The sequence below is a fragment of the Typopeltis vanoorti genome, chromosome 23, assembly GCF_054136105.1.
Source record: "Typopeltis vanoorti isolate ZY-2024b chromosome 23, IOZ_Tvanoo_1.0, whole genome shotgun sequence".
Classification (NCBI taxonomy): Eukaryota; Metazoa; Arthropoda; class Arachnida; order Uropygi; family Thelyphonidae; genus Typopeltis; species Typopeltis vanoorti.
Window position 1 is genome coordinate 50,352,138 of NC_143571.1, and position 22,647 is coordinate 50,374,784.

Below are 22,647 nucleotides of genomic sequence, written 5' to 3' on the forward strand. Positions count from 1 at the left end.
TTCTAGTGTACGCTGTCAATTCCTTAATTATTAGTTATCATGTATAACCAGCGTATAAGCCTCTCAACAAGAATAATGATCATCCACGGAGATTCCTTCGCACGCAAGGCCCGCCATTACGGCAAACTGAAGCTAAAGTTAACCAGACAACTTAACCGTCTGGCATTCCTACAACGCTGCCGGGATAATCAAGTCATCCCTAACTGTGTAAAATTTAAACACCGCTTCGTCTCACAGAAAGCTCTCCGTATATAACCGGGCGAGCCAGGCTTTACTTCGGGAGCAAATTACCGCTACACGCGGTTCCCTAGCCGACATAAACAGCTATATTAGCGCTAGAAAATGAGCTTTCACATACGCCTAATCACGAGCTTTGGTCAGTCCTACATGACGTCTCGTGTACGGCGGCTAATAAAGAATTCAAACGAATACGGAGCCGACATATCAACAAATTTGATAAATTAATAAAGAACTCGGCGTCCAAACCTAAACTACAAACCAACACTGTAGTTAACCTTTCTTCAGTTATCTTGAAGCCTGAAGCACTCAACGCTCTGTCACGTGGTCACAACTTCGCGATTGCTCCTAAGAAATTACTGGCTGAGGAATTAATGATCCAAATTGAACGCGGGATTCGCCACCTTCCAAACCACATCGCCAACGATATAAGATTGGATGTAGCCTGTGTTCTCACAAAAGCAAAGCCTCCAAAATCCAACTTATCCATTAGTGAATACAAGTCACTACAAGAATTGAAGAGAAACAAAGAAATAGTGATCACCAAAACGGATAAGGGGAACGCCACTGTGGTACTACAATCTTAATGACTACACAGGTGAGCTCAAGGCTTTACTATTAGATCGATCCACTTACCTCTCTATTGAATATAATCCCACCAACTCTCAAATTAGAAAACTCCATAGGCTCCTTAAGAAGGTTACTTCTTGGCCTGTGGAGATTACCAACAGACTGAAACCCTATAACTCTAGATCCCCCCCCCGCATATATGGGCTCCCAATAATACAAAGAAAATGTGCCATTACGTCCCATAGTGGATGGCATTGATTCCCTCACAAACTAGCCAAGCATTTAGCCAAAGCGCTCTCACACTATACTTGCAACATACCTTCACACACAAAAAAACTCAGTCCACTTCAAAGCCAGTATAGAAAACCTTACACTCCAACATAATGACATAATGGTCAGTTTTGATGTCTCCTCCTTATTCACGAATGTCCCCCTCAAAGAAACCTTAGAGCTAATCCAAGCTAAATTTCCTCCCGATATCTCAGCCCTATGTTTACAATGAACTCAGGCTATTTCGTTTGGTAGGAAAAATTCTACAAACTGATAGAGGGGACAGCCATGGGTTCACCACTTTCCCCACCCTTGGCTAACTTCTTTATGGAGACTTTTGAAGAGAAAGCCTTAAACTCAGCCCCACAAAAACCTACCATATGGCTTTGCTACGTTGATGATGTGTTCGCTATTTGGCCACATGGCCTGGATTCACTCCTCTCCCTCCTAACACACTTAAACAACCAACACCCTAGAATCAAGTTCACCCTGGAAAAAGAGGAAAACATTAACCTCCCCTTCCTAGACACACCAGTCACCCGCCAACCTGATGGAACCTTGGTTTTCTCAGTTTATAGAAAACCCCATCCATACAGGCAGATACATTCACCAACAATCCCATCGCCCCCCCCCTCACAACAGTATGGAGTTATTAAGACACTATTCAACAGGGCAAAAATAATCTGTTCAAATGATCAAGCCCTAACCACTGAACTAAATCACATCCGTGACACTTTCTCAGCCAATGGCTACCCTGCCAAAAGAATCCAAATAATACTTAAACCAGTTATCCACAACCCACCATCCCCCCCCCCCCTTCACAAAAAAGATTACTCTAAATCCATCACCATTCCCTACATCCGAGGCACCTCGGAAAAAATCAACAAAATTAAAAAAAAAAAAATGACTTGACCACCTGTTACAGACCACAGAAAATTGGCATCCCTTATCCGCTCCACTAAAGGCCAACCACTTCCCCTAGACCTACCTGGTGTATACCAGGTCCCTTGCAGCTGTAAACTGTCCTACTTTGGCCAAACAGGCATGACAGCAAATATCAGAATCTCAGAACACAAGGATTACATCCGATTTTACAAGTACAGCCACTCGGGGCTTGCAGACCATGCTCTTAATACTCGCCACAGAATAAGATGGAAGAAAGCCACAGTAATACACTGCAGCAAGTTTAAATATGAAAGACTATTCATGGAATCAGCCTCAGCCCTTAGGAACATGCCAAACCTCAACAAATTTGGATGCATGAGACTGCCCCAAATTTGGGAAACATCAGAAGAACTTCAGCCCAAAGGCCAAGAACTACCAATATAGCCCGCCAGGGGGCACAATCAGGACTTTAGGAAAACGTTAGCTTCCTAGCTTCGGTTCTCATTTGCTGTTATGTAGTACTTGTGTGCACTTGTCTTTGTAATAAGTTCCCAAGAAGATGGCAACGTGACGTTAGCCGAAATATCGGAAAGTATATATTAAAGTTTATTTAATTTATATTTCTAGTGTACGCTGTGAATTCCTTAATTATTAGTTATCATTCATTTCTTTATAAAATGGATTGTTCCTTTGCTTGGTGTGGTGTGTGGGTATATAATATATACAGTATATATATATATTCAACCCATCCATCCCTACGGATGAGTAGTCACCTGACTAGGGGTTATGGCAAATTATTAATGCAGCTGGCACATCACTCCTCTATGGCATTCCCTAAGGACATATATTTATGGCTGTAGATCTGTATGTTAATGGGACTGGTTTGCCTGTTTTGAGGAATGGAAAAACTAAGTTTCTGGAAGTAAAAACTCTACTTCTGTATGAGACTGGCTAACTTATATGATTGAAAAGACCTGGTGAAGGTTCCTCACATATCAGTCTTCTGGTATGTGCTCTAAAAGGAATTTACAAGCTACTATAATAGCAGTGCTACATGATCAAGTCTACATTATTAATCTCCTATCAACAGATTTCCTCCAAATTAGTCTATAACTTGTCAACACTCTAATATGATATCTAAAATTTCAGCCTGAATCCAATGCCTGTTTTGCAAACCTCAACTCTCCTATTATATTTAAGTGGCCATCCCACCTTAGATTACACTCACTCATACATTCTTGAATGCTAACAATCAGTTTCCTTACTAATGTATGTTTTAATATGATTTTGCCATTAATGCCATCTGTTCAAATCCCTAATTTTTCTTAGAACTCATCTGGTTTCTAATCTTTGATCAAGTGCTTTATTTCTAACATTTAGATCCTTAAAACTGTCTCGTATACTGCTAGTTTAGTGTTTTGCTACTTTCTTCTTCCATACAAATTTATTCAACTGGTTATCCACCATATCAGCTTTGCTTACTTATGTTTATTTCCAAATTTAATTTGCCATCTTCACTGAAAACGTGAACCTAAATAAGCAGAAATATTTTACTTGTTGTTTAGGTTCTCCATTGAGAATACAGCAGAAATGTTGTTATAGTTTTGGTCTTTTTATTACTGATTTTCATGCCAAATTAGAAACAAGATACAGCTGCTATTCCGGTTGGAGAATCCTAACTTGTATTGGATATGTTTAGAAGTGCATCATCTGCATGAAACAAATAGCTAAGTTTGATACATTTAATTCTAATAACAGTTTTAATGCCACTTTCTTTCATATGTGATTCATATAGATGAATAAGATGGAGATGTACATCCTTGTCTTACACCTGATTTACATAATTTTCTTTCACTTATAACTGCTAACTTACGACTTAAATATAGATTGTATTGCTCTATACGTGTTGAAAGGCTCTGGACTTTGTCATATGCTTTTTCTAAATCTACAAAACTTAAGTACAGATCCCAGACTATATTCTCACAATTTCTCACCTATATGTTAAGTGAAAATCTTAACAGCCTCTTTTCCAAGTATACTTCTATAAACATTCCTGTGTAATTCTCGCATTCAACTTTATTTTTTATTTTTTGAGGGCGCTAATTATAATCATCTGGAATTCATTCTTCTGACCAAACTATGTAATCACTGCAAAACTTTTATACCTACCTCCATATTTAAGTATTTCTGTTTGACTGTCATCTGCTCTAACTGCCTTCCCACATTTCATGTTTTTGATGGCTTTGTCTATCTCAAGTGTTTGTACTCCTGTTTACATTCCTCTTAAATTTGTTTCTGCTGTTCTATCACTGCTTGTTTTGTTTGTCTTTCAAAGTAATTACTCTAGGTATTTATATCATATTCAGTTTTCATGTTACCTTTATAACTTATCAATTTTGCTGTATTGTTCCTCCATTTCTAATCTTTTTAAAGCCTCCAGAAGATTTTGCTGCATTCCTGATATCGGACTAAGGGCCTTTTAGGTCTTCTGTCGGTTAAGATTAAAGGTGCAGTCTTAATTAGATCATCTGACTGCATAAAAAGCAATTTTTGTTGAAGTGTTTCTGTTAAAGATAATCTTAAGGTGACTACCCCCAAAATGTTTGGCAGATTAATGCAGCCATATGTGTAGAAGTTAGCAAGTGTTTTATAGCTACGGCTGCTGCTGTCTTTGTAATGACTATATAGCGTACTTGATTTCTTCCTTCTGATCTTTTGTGAAGTGGCAGCCAATGCGTGGTCTGACAAGCATTGGATGCCCATGATGATTGCAGTGAATCTACTTCTGGTTCTCTGAGGCGGAATATTAAGATATTCCAATGTGTTTCCCAGCAGGCCAAATTAGAGGGCACTTCATACACTATAAGATATGTCCTTTGGTGAGGGTTGCTATTTGGAAACGTTAAAATTATGTTTCTTTAGTACTTTTTTAATGTAATCTGAATATGTGAGAAAGGAAGTGATGTTGGTGCCGGAGCATGTATCTCTTTTGTAGTGCATATTCATTGGCTGAAAAAGATACTTTCTAACCTCACTAAGTATGGCCACATTAAGCAGCAAAAATTTTGAAGACTTTTTATGCCTTTTGTCCATTAGTTTGAAATGTTTCCTGTAATCACAAATTATATGTTAAAACCCCATCCATATATATCACTCTTAATAAAAGTGCTGTCACGCTGTACTGTCCCCCCCCCCCCAAAAAAAAAAACATATACACACACACACACACACTTTTTGGTAACCTCCATGGAATCAACACTCACCATGGGAGGTCCACTCAACCAGCAACATGTCTATTATAATTAATTTTGAAGTTATTTACACTCCGGCAATGCATTCCACTCAACAATTCTCAATGCAAAACAATCTACTCCTCACGCTGTTCTCCACATCTTTATAAAACTTCCAGTGATGGCCTCGCGTTCTTACCATCCACTCGTTTTATAATTCCTTTGTGTTAATCTGATAAAATCCTTTAAGGTTTTATCAGATTAACACAGATAGGAGATATGATAAAATCCTTTATCATATCTCCTATCCACCAACTTCTGTAATCCATATTGCACCAAACACTGTCATAACCAACACTCTGGAGTCTGATATTACTTTGGTAATAGTCTTTGGAACCTCTAGTGTTTTCGCATCACATTGAAAACCAGGTGACCAAATTTGAACACAATCCGTATGCGGTCTGACCAATTATGATAACAGCGATACGATGTGTAGTCTTTGTAATACTTGCGATTTGCCCTGACTACTGGCACTCTAAAATCCCGAATCTCATCCACTTTCTGAAGTACAGTTCCACCAATACAGTGCGTAGTCATAGATCTCTGTATACCAAAGTGTAACACCTTGCATTTATTGATATTAAAACTGCAACCCCACTCATTTCTCAAAGCTAAAAGTCTATTCACATCTGTAGAAAATTAACATCAGCACAACTGATAATTGTGCCTAACTTTGCATCATCTGCAAACATTTGAAGATCTGTCAAATCACACGAAATATCATTAACAAATAAGTTACAGTACTGTAACTCCATTCCTTGCTATTGTGGAGTTGCACGTTACATTGCCATGGATGATTTTGTAGGGAGATAGCTCACTTTCACCTGAACAGCTATGTGTATAAAGTACACAAAATACTTGCATGCAGTCCAACAAATTCCTTTGCATTCACCCAAAGTTGCTGTCATCATCAACGTTTATCATTGGACCATTCTTCGTTAAGGACATTTACCAGTATGGTCCTGCTCAGTTACTCCTGAGAGGTATGGCGACATGATAAGCAATTTTGTTTTGTCACAGCAGCATGTGCACGGATTCAGTCATTTTCATGCAGGATGTTGCCCTTGCACAATTCAGTCAATCTTTACAGGAGGTTCTTAGAGAACATTTCGGAAACCAGAGTGATTAGCTGTGCGTTTCCTACTGCGTGGCTGCCTCGGTCATCTGATCTGATCCCCTTTGACTTCTAGTTCTGGAATTTCTCAAAGACAGGATTCATCGGAATCATCCTGTTTCCAGCGCTGAAAGACTGCATAATGCAGCATGTGCACAACATAAGTCCCAACCAGCTGCTTTCTGCCATTGAACACACTGCAAGGGTGAAGTTTGTGGATATCGGGAAGGACAGCACATTGAACAGTACAGTCTGTGAATGCATAATAGAAGTGAAAAAAAATGTGTTGTTTATACTTGTATAGTGTTTCTCCTTCTTACAACACACACACAAATTACTATATATCAGCATTCGGTACATCATACGCGTCCCTGGTTGTGAGTTTTGGAACTACTTTTTTTTTTTCGGATATCGCTTTCGCATGACACGATGTATTCCTGCAGCTTCATAGCATTTGGATCACTACTGGATGACGCTCCAAGGCTTTAAACAAGGATACTTTAATTTTGATCATCCTATATTTCATAAGAGACGATATTCTTTCTCATTATCTTCTTATGGAGCTATTAATGTTGCATATCCATTTTATTCCCATCCTTTTTGAACTGTAGGGATACATGCAGAAATTGCTTCGTTTAAGCACATTTTCAAATAAAATATTCCCATGTAACCTCTACTAATTGGAGCATGCAAACAGTCCGAGAAAGTAGGGCATGATTGTATCACCATCTGGTGAAAAAATAGTCATGTTCTTTACGTAATCCCTTTCTGATGTTCTAATCAAATCTAACACTCGTTGCCCACGAGTTCATATGCTGATTAACAAAGTTGTTTCTCAGAAACTCAAATTCTCCTTCGTTATTATCATGAGATTTCTTCTACTCAATATTTAAATCGTCCATAATCATTACTCAATCAATTTAATTTATCAATACATTTTATTGTCCCCAGCAGCTGAGCCACCATGTCTGTAGCAACACTTTGCCATATATTTCATCCTGTTAGTCGATACAAATATGACACAGAAATTCATCATGGCTAATAATAATAAAAACAAGAGAAACGAAATTACTGAAGTCAATCCAACAGTGAGGATCAAACTGTTGAAAACCGGTGCTGTGGAGAATTTGCCATTGTGCAGACTATGTGAGATGCTTTAACTGCAATAAGTTCCATTTTCATACTCGAGACTTTGGGGGGAAACCATCCATCCGTTCTGTTCTAAGCAACACATGTTCAACGAGTGACCACGAAATCAGTGATATGAACTGTATAAATTGCCAAAATCATAAGCATGCCAAAACCAAAAACGACTGCAAACACTTGACATTAAGCAAAGGCTGCCCGACATACGACTACTATAGACAGCTCAAAATTCAAAACATAAATTATGGAAAGCAATAAAGTTAGCAGAAACAACACTACTTCCCTGGCATGCCTTCAAATAAACCAACGCTGTATCATGGCTGTAAATAGCTTAACAAAACTCATAAATAAATAGAAAACATATAGGACCAGCATCGAAACAAAAACCCTTACCGCATAAACAACAAAATATGGCTTTCTAATTATAAAATATTTTCCAAAGGATGAGAAAGAAAGAGAGCTGCAATACTCGTGGTCAGCACTGAAGTCAAAGCAATATTAATTTCTCAGAACACTCTCTACTTATGGAAATTACGTACAGAGGAATTCAAATTTTTGGTGCCAGTATGTATCTAGATTATCATACTGACATAAAATGACAGAAAAAATTGGCAACATCGTGGATTTTACCATCAATATAATTTTTGGAATAGACAGTAATGCCCATTGGGTTTTATGTTTTAACGAGAGCACAAACGATTGAGCTAAAAATCTGGAAGAATTTTTAGCATCAAATTCCCTACATACACTAAACGACAGCTGTAACACTCCATCATTGAAAATACCAAAGGAAGCAGCTTCGTCGATCTGACAAAAGCAAACGACGCTATTTTATCCCGGATTTCTAAATGGAGATGCGAGGAAAAGGAAAGCTGTTCTTATCATCGCATATTAAGTTTCATTATAAGTAACAAAAATTTAAACGGAATGCATAAGACAACCATTGCATTAACATCAAGTACTTCACCAATGAAACCAATCGAGAGATATTTGCAAAAGCTTTTATTATTATTATTATTATTATTATTCCTGATACCTCCAAGGAGTCCGAAGACTCATCGCGGGAGGACATCTTCAACTGTCCCTACACCTTACCTCTACTACGAATCAACGCCATCTACCGCCCACCTCCAACACCACCACAACTAGTAATTTTTGTCTGTAAATTGCGTGTGTTCTGAAGGGCCGATTTGTATGTATGCGGGATGAAAAACCCGAGTTTCCGGGAGAAAAAACCCTGCTACCACCGTATGAGATCGGCTAACTCACCATCGATTGAAATCGACCAGATAAAGATTCCTCCCGTCGCGACTTTAAAAGAGAATTTTCCTGTTTAATCTTAAAACATCACTTTAATGGTAACAACGAACCGCTGAGATTAGACAAGAACCTAGCCATCGGGGTATCAGCACAAGCTGATATAGACTTCCAGCTTCTGTGCTTTCATCAGGTCTGATAAAATCCAGCGACCAAACACTCAGAACAACCAAAAAGGTAGACATCGATGAAACAAAATCAGTACCTTGGTGGAACGACTAACAGTCCTGAGAAAATGTAAACGCGCTGAGACGATATATCAAAGAATATACAATAACCAAGATTTAAGACAGAACTATTACATAAAGCCAAATATATACAGCTATCAGTGCAAAATTACAAACACGAAAACAGAATAATGGAGAAACTTCTATACTACTTCAACCGTATCGAATCCTTGGGATTGTATATATACATATATATATATATATATATAAATTAGCAGATAGAAAGAATAAAGGTAACACATATTAACTATTAAGAAAACAGACGGATCCTACTACAAACTTAGCAGAAACTGCAGCTGTTATGACAAGTTTATTCCTGGGGACAACGAATCAACAGATGAAAAAAATCCACAAAACTTACAGAAAAAGAATGAAAACAGACATAAACACTCCTAACGACGACTTATTTACAAGTAATGAAATCGAGTCAGTATTAAGATCAATGGATCCAAGAAAAACTCCTCTGGAGAGGACGGAATAACCAATGATGTACTCCTAAGAGCGTTTTTGTCGAATTCCCAAAATTCATAACAGTTTACAACGAATGTCTAAAAAGAAAGCGATTTTCTTTAGTATGAAAATCCTCTAAAATTATACCTATAATCAAAGCAGGAAAAGAAACATCTGACGAAATTAGCAAAAATAGTCATCAGTCTCATTAATGTTGCGGGTAAGATACTAGAAAAACTCCTAATAAACCGAATAATGCACTGTCTACTCAAGAAACCTATTAAGTAGCAATCAATATGCATTTAGACCCCAATCAAGCACAGTAGAAGCAATTATTGAGATTAAAACTTCACAGAAGACAGTCTACGGGTAAGAAAATACTACTGACACTCGATCTACAAGGAGCCTTTAGTGTTGCGTGGTGGCCAAAAAACCTACTCTACCTTACAAAAATTATTTTACAGACAGAAGAGCAACTATGGCATTAAAAACCACAGACGTAAGGAAAGAAAACAAACGAGTCTGTCCACAAGGTTCCTGCTGTGAACCAGGTTTCTGGAAGATCCAGTACAACTCAGTAATAAGACTTCCTTTCACTTCAGAAACAAAAGTCATAGCTTTCACTTTATGTGATGATAATGAATTGGGGACGCAACGGATTAAAGTTAGAAGTAACGGCCAACGATGAATTCTTTAAAATTGCAGGCAGGCCAAGCGAGAAGAAAGTTACCTTCAATAGAACCAAGTGTAAAGTGCTCCACATCTCACATAAAATAATTAAAAAAACCTGTAACGGTGTTCCCCAAAGGGAAGTTATGAAGCCAGAGAGCTAAAATACCTAGGCGTAACAATAGATGAAAAATTTATCTTCAGCAAGCACGTCTCATATATTGCCGCAAAAAGCTGACAAATAGTAATAAAAATCTTTTTTTTTTTTTTAAATCCACAGTTTATTATCTTTCAAAGAAATTACATGAGTGTAGGATACACTCTGTTAAATGTTATTAAAATTATTACATTAAGAAAATATAATACTATAACTGATGTTAAAGTTAATAATCCTAAAAAAAAATACAATTACAGTTGTACATTAAAACAGTTAAACAGCTGTTGCATTTTATTGTTTTAATTTCTATTAAAATTTTTTTTAATTTTTATTCATAATTTACATTAACAGTTCCTTTTTTTTTTGTTAACATGCAGTAAATAATGCTAAATGCATTCATTTCACTTTTCACAGTTTTTTAATTCAACTACAACTACAATGAACAATGAAACTTCACAATTCGGTACTAACCATGCATACAATTCGGTACAATAATAAAAATAAGCCAAGCCAACAAGGATAAAGGGTGGATTATGCCAACGAGCGCTGAAAACAATATATTATTATTACGTGATATCTCCAGGGAGTCCAAGGGGCTCATCGAAGGAGGGCACCTACTCTACAATTCTCTGTCTCCACCACTCAATCGTAACTATCATCATCATCTACACCAACACCTTGTACCTCCCACCACCACTGGTATTTTCAGACATCCATGCCCACGGCGGTATTCGAACTCGAAGCCTTTTGGCTGGAGAGAGCAGATACACTAACCACTCGGTCAACCAGACCTGCATGTTTGCTTCACTACATCAGGTGGCCTCGAACACCAAAGAGTATCACAAACCAAGATTTCCTTTTCCATATATTAAGGAGAAGGAAAGCTCTGAAAGTGACTGTTTCCATATATATATACACACACACACACACACACACACACTGACAGAATCAAAACCGAAGGGAATGCTGGTTGTTCTTTCATTTAATATTACAAACAGTTCATCATACAAGAACGCTGCGGTAGACTGCACCCCCTCTGTCTGATATATAGTTCATTCACTTATCTCCTGGAATTATAACTCAACACCTCTTATCAAAAGACAGCAACAATTTCCAGTGACAATAGAAGCGCTATAGACCGCATAAAAACCAGAACAACGCATTTAGCGTTAATAGAAAAGACAAGAAATCTGATGTGGAATCTCACTCTAAACGACGGGAAATCAAGTTCTGTTGAGTGGATGCGCATACTGTGATAGCAGGAAACAAGAGCAAGAATCAGTTAGCTAAAGAATCCACTAGAAACAAGTTACCAAACGTACTCAAAATCTGATATAAAACACTTGCAGAAGAAATAAGCCTAAATTTCTGGGAAGAAGAACAGAAAACATCAAACAACGGATCAACACCAAAAGAATTCTGGCCAAGTATCAGAAGCAGACTCTGGCTGATAAAAGCACATCTTTACAGGTTTAATCACGCAACTAACGGGATGTGGAAAACAAACACTACTTACACAGATTCCATATCCTGGAATCCCCATCATGTATTTGTTGCCTGCACCTTCAACAACTGTCAATACAACACGGCATCACTTCCGGAGACAAGTGGCCAGTGCCAAAACAGACTTATCCATAGGTAATACTTTGAATTAACTAATTTTGCCAATAACATTGACTTCCAGTCGTCATAATGTAACCTAAATTACTGATATTGTGTAAATTATATAGTCTAAATATAATATTATTAAGAGAGACCTACAGGGAGACAAAGACTCATCGAGGGAGGCCACATACTACACGCACCAGCTATCATATTTATTCTCGAATTCATTCACACTGCTTGCACTCATAACATCCAAAGGCAACCCATTCCAATCACGCACCAATCTCTGGGAGGTGCGTGATTGGAATGGATTGCCTTTGGATCTAGCCCTCACACCCTCCTTGGCGGCCTTCATTCTCAGCTTCCAAGGATGCCCTCTCATTCTTTCCCCATCCTCCATAAATTGAAAAATTCCATCAATTGAAATTCTGTATGACCCTTTCAGCAGTTTGTAAGTCCAATCATATCACCCCCTCTTTCTCCTGTTTGCTAGTGTCTGCGGTCCACACATTCTCAATCTGTCTTCATAATCAGTATTCCACAATCCTGATATCATTTTAACATTCTCCTTTGTACTCTCTCCAATATATCAGAATCACAACGGAGACCAGACCTGTGCACAATAGTCCGAGTGAAGTCTTATCAAGGCCTTATATAAAGAGGCAAAATAACATCATTATCTTTACATATGAACATTCTTTCAGCATTGCAATTTTCTTTTGAGTTGTATTTGCAATCTTTGCCACATGGCCCCTAAACTTCAACTTCCTCTCTATTAACCTCTAATATCCCTAACCTTATCAGTTTATTCTAGCCTAATCCCACCAATATAATACTATATTGGTTATCTAATCATGCCGCAGTGAATGACTTTACATTTACTCACACTGAACTGACACCCATGTCCACAATTCTAGCCTATTCAATCAGTCTGCAAGTACTGCATATCAGAATCCCTGATTACCCTACCTTGATGGATTTGCATCATCAGCAAATAACTGTATGTCGCTTGTCAAATCCTTCCCATTGTCATTAATGTACAGATTGAATAACAGTGGATCAAGGACTAATACACCACTAGTTACCTAAAACCTTGCAGATTCACATCCTGCATATACCAGTTTCTGATGTCTCTTCTCTCCATCAGCCATTCTCTTATCCACGCTAATAACCCAAACCCATCTCTAATTTATGCAACAGTCTACCATTCTGTATTCTGTCAAAGCCTTAGCAAAATCCAAAAGTATCATGGTGTATCCATTCCCCTTGTCTAATTCAATGGTAACATCGTTGTAGAATGTGAGGAAGTTGCTAAAAGATGACCTTCCCTTAGTAAACCCATGTTGTTCATTGCAAAGTAGAGATTCACTATAAACCCATTTCTGAATACGAGTCCTAACCAATTTTTCCAAAATCTTCACCACCACTCCTGAGATACTAATTGGTCGATAGTAGGATACATTGGTCTTTGCACCACTCTTGTGCAAAGGAATTACCATACATTCTTTCCGTTCCTGCGTAATTTTTTCTGAGACTCATATTAAACAGCCTGGTTAAAGGAATAGCCAGTTCAGACGAACAATCCTTTAGCACAGGTGCTGATATCCCATCAGTCCCCGTTGCTGAATTCTTATTCAATTTGTGCAACAGTTCTAATACCTCGTCCTCATATACCTACATTTCTTCATCTAGTGAAGAGGTAACAGTGGGCTCAATGTAGATTATACCAGATTGATAGCTTTTAACAAAATGAGCACTCATTAATTGAACAATTTCTTCTGCATCTGTAACCCTAACACCGTATGGATTTAGAAGAATTATTCTTTCATGTTCATTCTTTCTTTCTTCGCAAAATTCTTGTGGGTTGTCTTTAGCATGCAGAGCCAGTTTCTTTTCATGCTCAGACTTTGCTTTCCGTACAACAGTTGTGGCTATTCTAGCTTGCTGCTTATAACGTCATAACGGACGTTATCCATATGCACACGGTATTCCTTCCACGTCACTTTCTTACGAATCTCTTGCTTAATAAGATTACACATCTATTTGACTCCTACTCTATTTATTCTTCGAACTCTCGGGACACATTCTGATATCGCATCATTCAAGTGTTATTTCAATACTTCCCCATGCACTGTCGATATTCTTTCCATCCAGCAACTGATCCCATTCCACTGAACTCGGTATACCCCTCAGTTGGTCATAATGTATTGCTTTGTAGTTCAGCATGTAACTTTATCTGAATGAAACATTAATAAAATTAGTCACTTCCCATTTGAGTATCACATGATCACTGTCGCCAACTGGAGGCAGAATAGTTACGTCTTTAACTGAAACGCTTCCTGACACTATAATCAAATCTAACACTCTTTGTCCTCGAGTTCCTTCTGTTTGAGGAAATTGTCCTGCAACAGCTCAATAAATGCATTTTCATTCTTCTCATGAGATTCTGCTGCTACGCAATCAATATTTGGATAATTAAAGTCTCCCATTGATTACTGGAGCCTGTGTAGCTCAGTGGATGTGGCGTTTGCATACCACAGCGCTTGACCGCACGAAGGAAGACTTTGTTTCGAATGTAGTCGTCGAATACAGGAAATTTTTCTAAGCCTTTTTTCGACCGTTTCCCGAGTTAGTCGATCTCTGGCACAGGCAATCGAGTTTTTTCTCCCGGAAACTCGGGTTTTTAGTCCCGTAAACTCAAGAAAATAGACCGTAGAACCCACATTATTTCAGACATTAAACATTGTGGTAGGGTTAGGGATCACGAGATGGCGACACTTGTTGAGCCGTCTCTCATCATTGCGTGCCGCTTAATTAGTGATATCCTTGGGCCAGCTATCTCTGATTGGCTGCCAGTGGAGATTGAACTGCTCACTCAGTCAGCAAAAGTTAGTAGGGCTGAACGACCTCGTGTACTCCCTATATACAGGAATAAAAATACGTTTGCTGATTTTTTTTGATTATGATTACTCTTTTCGTGCTCATCTTTTCTATTTGATGATGCATTCTTCATCACTAGCAACCGATCCACCAGGTCTGTAACAACACTCCACTATGTAATTGATCTTGTTAAATTCCACCTCACACGAGATGGCTTCAAACTCAGTGCCACATGAAACATTGTTAGTAATAGTGCTACAATCATTGGTCTCAACTCTAACCGGATTCAAGTCATCCGATATCATTAACAGCACACCGCTCCTCTCCTATCCTCTCTATCCTTCCTACAAACAGTGTGCCCTTGACACTCGATACCAGTTAGCATGTCTAATTCTGTTAGCCAGGTCTCACTAATACCTGCAATCCGAGGTCGCAACATATTGACTAAGGCAACAAACTCCATCCCTTTGTTTCTGATACTCCTAGCATTCGTGTACAGACATAATAATCTATCTGTTTTATCTTTTGTATTGTCTTGTCTGCCTAACACAGTTTGATAAGTTGCAGATCTCTATTCTCTAATGCATGTAGACACCTTTGCACACGTTTGATGAGTCCGAACCGGACGAACACAAACCCCGAAATCGTTTCTCTCCTCTCAACATTTGGCAAGGCCCATTCGCGTCATTAACACAGTTATATAACATAGTCGTTCTTACACTCACATTCGCACCATTCCTCCCTTTATAATTTCCCTGACTCTCTGTGTTAGGCCTCATACCAGTTATTAGTTTTTTCAGACTCCTGATATCAAACGCATTCAAGTGTAGGCAGACCCACTTATACAAATCCACTCTTCTCTCAAACTCACTCCACTCATTCAAAACCTGCACCAATTCCTTCTACATAGCCCAAGCATCGAATCATTTGCCATCATAACTCTTCTTCTTAATTCATTTTTATCACTGCGAGGTAAAATACTGACGATTTTCACTTTCTCACTCTCTCCTCTTCCAACAGCCCTTTGATGTCCTCTCTCACACTGAACGTATCGCCAGTTAAATCGTTCGTACCTACTACAACTACCATTTCATTTACTTTTCTTTTCTGTTTTTGAATTGCTTGTGTTATATTTTTAATTTGCGCTCCAGGAAAACTCGATGTTATGACTCTCCCATGTAGACATGTTTTATTATAGTCAACCTACCGAATAACTTCTTTCTTTTTACTAACAACGTCACTTACCGATTTCCATTATTTCTTGACTTACCTGTTTCTTTGCTTTGCAGTTTCTTATTTTCCTGTTTATTTTTCTCCTATGTTCATTTAAACCTCTCAACTTTTTGCAATTCTAGCGTCGTCTCTCTGATGATCTGCTTCAATTATTATTATTATTATTATTATTATTATTATTATTATTATTAAGAGAGACCCTCATGTAATCAGGAATTCATACTCTTCACACACAACATCCAATGGCAATCCATTCCAATGACGCACTACTCTATGAGAGAAAAATCGAACCCTAATTCCCTTCTTGACAGCATTCATTCTCAACTTCGATGGATGCCCAAGCGTCCTTACCCCACACTCTGTAAAATGAAAAATTCCATCTACTGAAATTCTGTATAACCCTTTCACTTTGTAAGTTTCAATCACATCACCCTTCTTTCTCCTGTTTTCTAGTATCTACAAATTCTCAATCTGCCTTCATAATCTATATTCCACAATCCTGATATCATTTCTGACATTCTCCTTTGCATTCTCTCCACAGTATCATCATCATCACCACGGAAACCAGTTTTGTGCGCAGTAGTCCAAGTGAATCTTATCAAGGCCTTGTAGAAATGAAAAATTTCTTCCTTATCTTTACATGTCAAGGTTCGTTTCAGCATTGCCATTATTCTCTGAGTTGTATTTACATTTTTGCTATATGACACTTGAACTTCCTGTCTACTAAAAACTCCAAGATTCCTAGCCTCACCAGATTTTTTTAGCATAATCCCACCAATATAATACGACATTGGGTATCTAATCGCACCAAAGTGCATTTATTATATATGGAGTCATATGAAGTTGTATAAGTAAAGTCATATATGAGCTTTGGTGCATCTATGACTTTATATTTATTAACATTGATATGACAGCCATTTTCACCTGCCCACAATTCCAGTCTATTCAAATCATTCTGCAAGTATTGTATATCAGCAGCAATTTTGATCACCTATCTTTTCATCATTAACAAATAGATGTATATTTCATATCAAATCCTTCCCAATAATATTACTATACAGATTGAATAACAATGGACCATTAGATATCTGTCAGTTATCCATCCTCTTATCTATGCTAATAGTTTATAATCCAGTCCTATATTCTCCAATTTATGCAAGTCTTCCATGCTGTATTCTGTCAAAAGCCTTATCCAAATCCAAAGCATCAGTGTATCCATTCCCCTTGTCTTACTATAATAATGTGATAACATTATTATAGAATGCAAGCAAGTTGCTAAAATGTGACCTTCCCTTAGTAAATCCTTGCTGTTCATTGCAAAGTAGAGATTCTCTGTCATTCCTTTTCTGAATGCGAGCCCTAACCAACCTTTCCAACATCTTCATCACCACTCCTGAGATACTGATTGGTCGATAGTTGGATACATCGGTTTTTGCACCACCCTTGTGCAATGGGATAACCATACATTCCTTCCATTGCTATGGAATCTTCCCTGTTCTGAGACTCGGATTATATAGCCTGATCAGAATAAGCAGTTCAGCTGACCACTCTTTTAGCATCCGTGCAGTTATTCCATCAGGTTTTATTGCCGAATTTTTATTTGGCAACAAGAACTAAATAGTAAGCAATAAATAATACAGTGGGGGTGTAAAAATACCCCACTCTGTATTTGTTAGCGCTGTCTCACACCAGATGGCTTCAAACTTACTGCCACGTGAAGAATTGTTGCTAGTATTACAATCGTAAGTCTCAACTCTAACTGGATTCAAGTCATTTGATATCATTAGCAGTATGCCCCCCTCACCTCCTCTCCTATTCTCACTTACTAATAAAATGGCGTAATGAATTCACTTAATGAATTAATGAATTTATTACATTTGAATCTGCGTAAAAAGTCGTTTTCAGTTAATGAATTTTTGCTTAATTTCAACAATGCTCTACTAAACAGGAACTAATGAATTGGAAGTAATAGTTAATTTGAATACATCTAGATGGCGCTTATCGATATTACATTTAAATTTGCGTATAAATCCATCATTTCTTCTTCTTCTTCTTCTGCAGCTTCTCCCACTTAAGTGGGGTCACTGTTGATAATGAGTCTCCTCCACACCTTCCTGTCTTGGGCTGTCACCACATCCAAGTTCTTCATCTTCAGGTCCTCTTCTACCAGCTCCCTCCATCTCTTCTTTTGCCGCTCACGCTTCCGCCTTCCTTGCACATCCATCTGCATGACCCTTCTTCCCACATATTCATCCTCCCTCCTCATCACATGACCAAACCTTCTCAACCTTGCCTCCTGTATTTTTGCTCCTAAGTTCGTAACTTTCACTGTTCCCCTGACATAGTCATTTCTCAGACGATCCTTTCTGGTCACACCGCACATTCACTTAAGCATTCTCATCTCTGCTACTTCCATCCTACTGATGTTATTTTTCCTCAGGGCCACACTTTCTATAGCATATGTCATAGCTGGCCTCACTACTGTCCTATAGATTTTGCCTTTCAGATTGATCGGCACCCTCTTATCGCATAACACTCCAGCCATCTCCCTCCAGTTCCTCCAACCCGCTTGTATCCTGCATCCCACTTCCTTCTCAGCTCCTCCATCTTCTTCCACTATTGAACCTAAGTATCTAAAGTCTCTCACCATCCTGATGACATTTCCTTCCAGCTCCAGATCTGTCTTCTGTCCGCCGCCCACTGTGCAACACATATACTCTGTCTTACTTCTGCTCAGTCTCATACCTCTCTCTTCCAGTACTTTTCTCCATCTTTCCAGTTTAGTTCCCCTTCTTCTCTTGAATCTGCACACAGCAAGATGTCATCTGCATACAACATTGTCCAAGGCGCATCCTCTCTCACCTCCTATGTTACCACCTCCACCACAATATTAAACAGAAACGGACTTAATGCTGACCCTTGATGCAAGCCAATTGTTACTTGAAAACTTTCTGTCTGTCCCAGACAGGTCCGAACACTTGTCTTCACATTTCTGTACATTTCCCGCAACAACCTGACATATTTCACCGGCACCTTCTTCTCCCTCAGACACCTCCAAACTTCTTGCCTTGGCACTCTATCGCATGCTTTCTCCAGATCAATAAATGCCAGATGTAGCTCCCTTTGTTTCTCTCGATACTTTTCCATCATCTGCCGTAACCCAAAGATAGCATCTGTTGTTGATCTACCCGGCATGAAGCCAAATTGTTCTTTTGCAATCTCCACCTCCTTCCTCAATCTACCATCAAGAACCCTTTCTAGGATTTTCATTGTGTGGGACATAAACTTTATTCCTCTGTAATTTTTACAGTCTTGTGCATCCCCTTTACCCTTGTAGATGGGGACAGGAGTACTCTCCCTCCATTCCTCAGGTATATTTTCCTGTTGGCAAACTTTCATGAACAGGTCCCACAGCAGGTCAATTCCCTCTTCCCCCAGTGCCTTCCATGTCTCCACTAGAATTCTGTCTATATATATATATATATATATATATATATATATATATATATATATATGTAGAAAGTGTTTTTACCTTGGGTATAAATATGTTAAAGATACCAAGTAATTTTAAACCTGGTTTTACTCCATTTCCCAAGTAAGCAAACAGACTAAAAGTCAAGTTTGCGCCTGCAATTGATGCAATTGATGCTAGACTTGCATCAATTGCAGGCGCAAACTTGACTTTTAGTCTGTTTGCTTACTTGGGAAATGGAGTAAAACCAGGTTTAAAATTACTTGGTATCTTTAACATATTTATACCCAAGGTAAAAACACTTTCTACATTCATATCTCCTCCAGAGATTTTTATTTAATAAGGTTAAAACACCTTATGGTAACTTGTTTTGGCGAAATACTTACAAGCTCTGTACTACTAAATCTTGGTATTTCTAATTCTATCCTAGCTCCCACTGACGATACCTCAATAAAGGTCGAAACTGGTCTGGGTAGTGGCCGCCCCTTGCCTTTAATACAAAACATCATACATCGCCTTCTTGGAGATGTGTTTTGGCATTAAGGGTAAATATTAAGATTAGTGATCGGAGCTTGTTCCACCTTTGCCACGAGTTGCCCTGGTCCTGCACTACCTGTGGGATCAGTTAGACTTGCATCAATTGCAGGCGCAAACTTGACTTTTAGTCTGTTTGCTTACTTGGGAAATGGAGTAAAACCAGGTTTAAAATTACTTGGTATCTTTAACACACACACACACACATATATATATATATATATATATATATAAATGATGGATATATATATAAATATATAAATGATGGATATATACATACAGGGTGTTCGGGATAAATTTGACATATTTATAATTAATTATATTTTTCCGTAAGTTACATGTATTAACACACACTTCTCTTCATTTAAAAGTTTGGACCCTTCTTCATTCATATACAAGATGTCAGAAAGGATGGATAGCTGGAACCCACCTGAATCATGGAAGAGAATAACTTGTATCATGATGATTCGTGCCCGCCATCAAAATAAGGATATTACGACTGCTGCCCAATGCTCCCTGAATACAGTAAAAACAACCAGGCATGAACTAGAGACTTGCAATGGTGACTACGAGGATGTAGCAAGAAGAAAGATCCCTAGCAGACGATCTGATTGCGTTCGTACAGCAGAATTCCTCGCAAATCTGCAGGAACAGGTGTTGAAGAACCCTGGCATTGGAATTCGGGCTTTGTTCGTGGAGTTGCTAACTGTAGTCAAGCCCTGGATAACAATGGTAGCCAATGGTAGGCCGTATGTATGGCAGCAGGATTCGGCCCCTTGCCACACCTCTGGGAAAAGTCAAAAATGGTTGTCTGAAAATTTCTACGACTTCACCAGTCCAAATGTTTGGCCTCCAAACTCCCCAGACCTTAACCCCATGGATTATTTTGTATGGGGCGCAGTTGAAAAAGACACCAATCGCACTTCCAGTAATACAAAAGCCCAGTTAATGGATAAAATTAAAACAGTTTTTGCGGCCCTTCCCAGGGAGACTGTAGCATCAGCTTGTTCGAGGTTCCGAAGCAGAATTGAAGCTGTGATCGATGCTAATGGTGGTTATTTTGAGTAAATCTTGTTGATAGTATTGTAATTAACTCTGCCTGTAATGTTTTTTTGTCAATTCATTAAATTTAATAGATACAAAGAAGATTTTCTTTTTCCTTACGAAACTGTCAAATTTATCCCGAACACCCTGTATATCCATCATTTATTACATTTAAATCTGCGTAAAAAGTCGTTTTCAGTTAACGAATTTTTGCTTAATTTCAACAATGCTCTAGTAAAAAGGAACTAATGAATTAGAAGTAATAGTTAATTTGAATGCATCTAGATGGCGCTTATCGATATACAAGTTTACATGTTTACATGTTTAGTGAAATACGTAAAAACTTAGCGTGATATATATAGGAACATCGCTCTGGATATAGATAACTCGCCGTTCCTTGTTGTTAACTAGCTACTAAGAAGTTAGAGATGCCCAACGATAGCGAGGTCATAGTCGTCGGTGCAGGAATTAGTGGTAAATGATTTTTAAATTTATCTATTTATTCATTTTTCATTTACAATTTTTTTTTTTAATTCTTCAGTAATAATATTGAGAAACGACAACTAAACAGTATTTGACAAATTTTCAAAAATCATGATTAAATGCTAAAATTAAATGTTGTAAATTATATGAAAAGTTTTATAAAGTATAAAAAAAAAAACTAAACGATAACTAAACTGTGCAACATTTTTATATTAAAAACAAGATTAAACAATAACAATAGCCAATAAAATAACTATAAATTAAATAATTAATAACCGTAGATGAAATTAAATTATAAAATATTGCTAAATTATATAATTTATAGTCATTTTCTTTTTCAATTAGTGCTGTTATTTATTCAACTAGCATACAATAAATTATTTATTTATGTTGTTATTTTCAATTAATTATCAATAAAAACAGTTAATTTCGCACTGCGAAAATACATTTTATATAATTGTGATAAATTGAATATATATATATATATATGTAGAAAGTATTTTACCTTGGGTATAATAAATGTTAAAGATACCAAACTATTTTAAACCTGGTATTACTCCATTTTCCAAGTAAGCAAACAGACAAACAAGTCAAGTTTGCGCCTGCAAGTATTGCAAGTGTCTAGGTGATCCCACACGTAGTGCAAGACTAAGGCAACTCATGGTAAAAGGTGGATAAGCTCTGATCACTATTCTTAGTATTTACCCTTAATGCAAAGCACATCTCCTGGAGAAGATGTATGATGCTATGTATTAAAGGCAAGGGGCTACTACCCAGACTGGTTTCGACCTATATTGTGGTCTCATCAGTGGGAACCAGGCTAGAAATACCAAGATTTTAGTAATACAGAGCTTATAAGTATTTTACCAGAATAAGTTACCATAAGGTGTTTTAACCTTATTAAATCTATCTATCTTATTACCTTACTACCTTATTACATCTATCTCTCCTCCTGAGATTTTTATTTAATACAAAACATCATACATCTCCTCCAGGAGATGTGCTTTGCATTAAGGGTAAATATTAAGAATAGTGATCAGAGCTTATCCACCTTTTACCATGAG

At 37.7% G+C, this 22,647-nt stretch overlaps 1 protein-coding gene across 1 annotated transcript in view; it reads left to right on the forward strand.

The window, feature by feature from the left end:
- Positions 1-21,474: 21,474 nt before the first annotated feature.
- The window catches only part of LOC150093842 (amine oxidase [flavin-containing] A-like), a 166,888-nt gene continuing 165,715 nt past the window's right edge, over positions 21,475-22,647 (forward strand). The window contains exon 1 of the mRNA XM_090412535.1: positions 21,475-21,574. Within this exon, the coding sequence (XP_090268661.1) occupies positions 21,529-21,574 (46 nt within the window). The 5' untranslated portion in view covers positions 21,475-21,528. The remainder of the gene's footprint in view (positions 21,575-22,647) is intronic.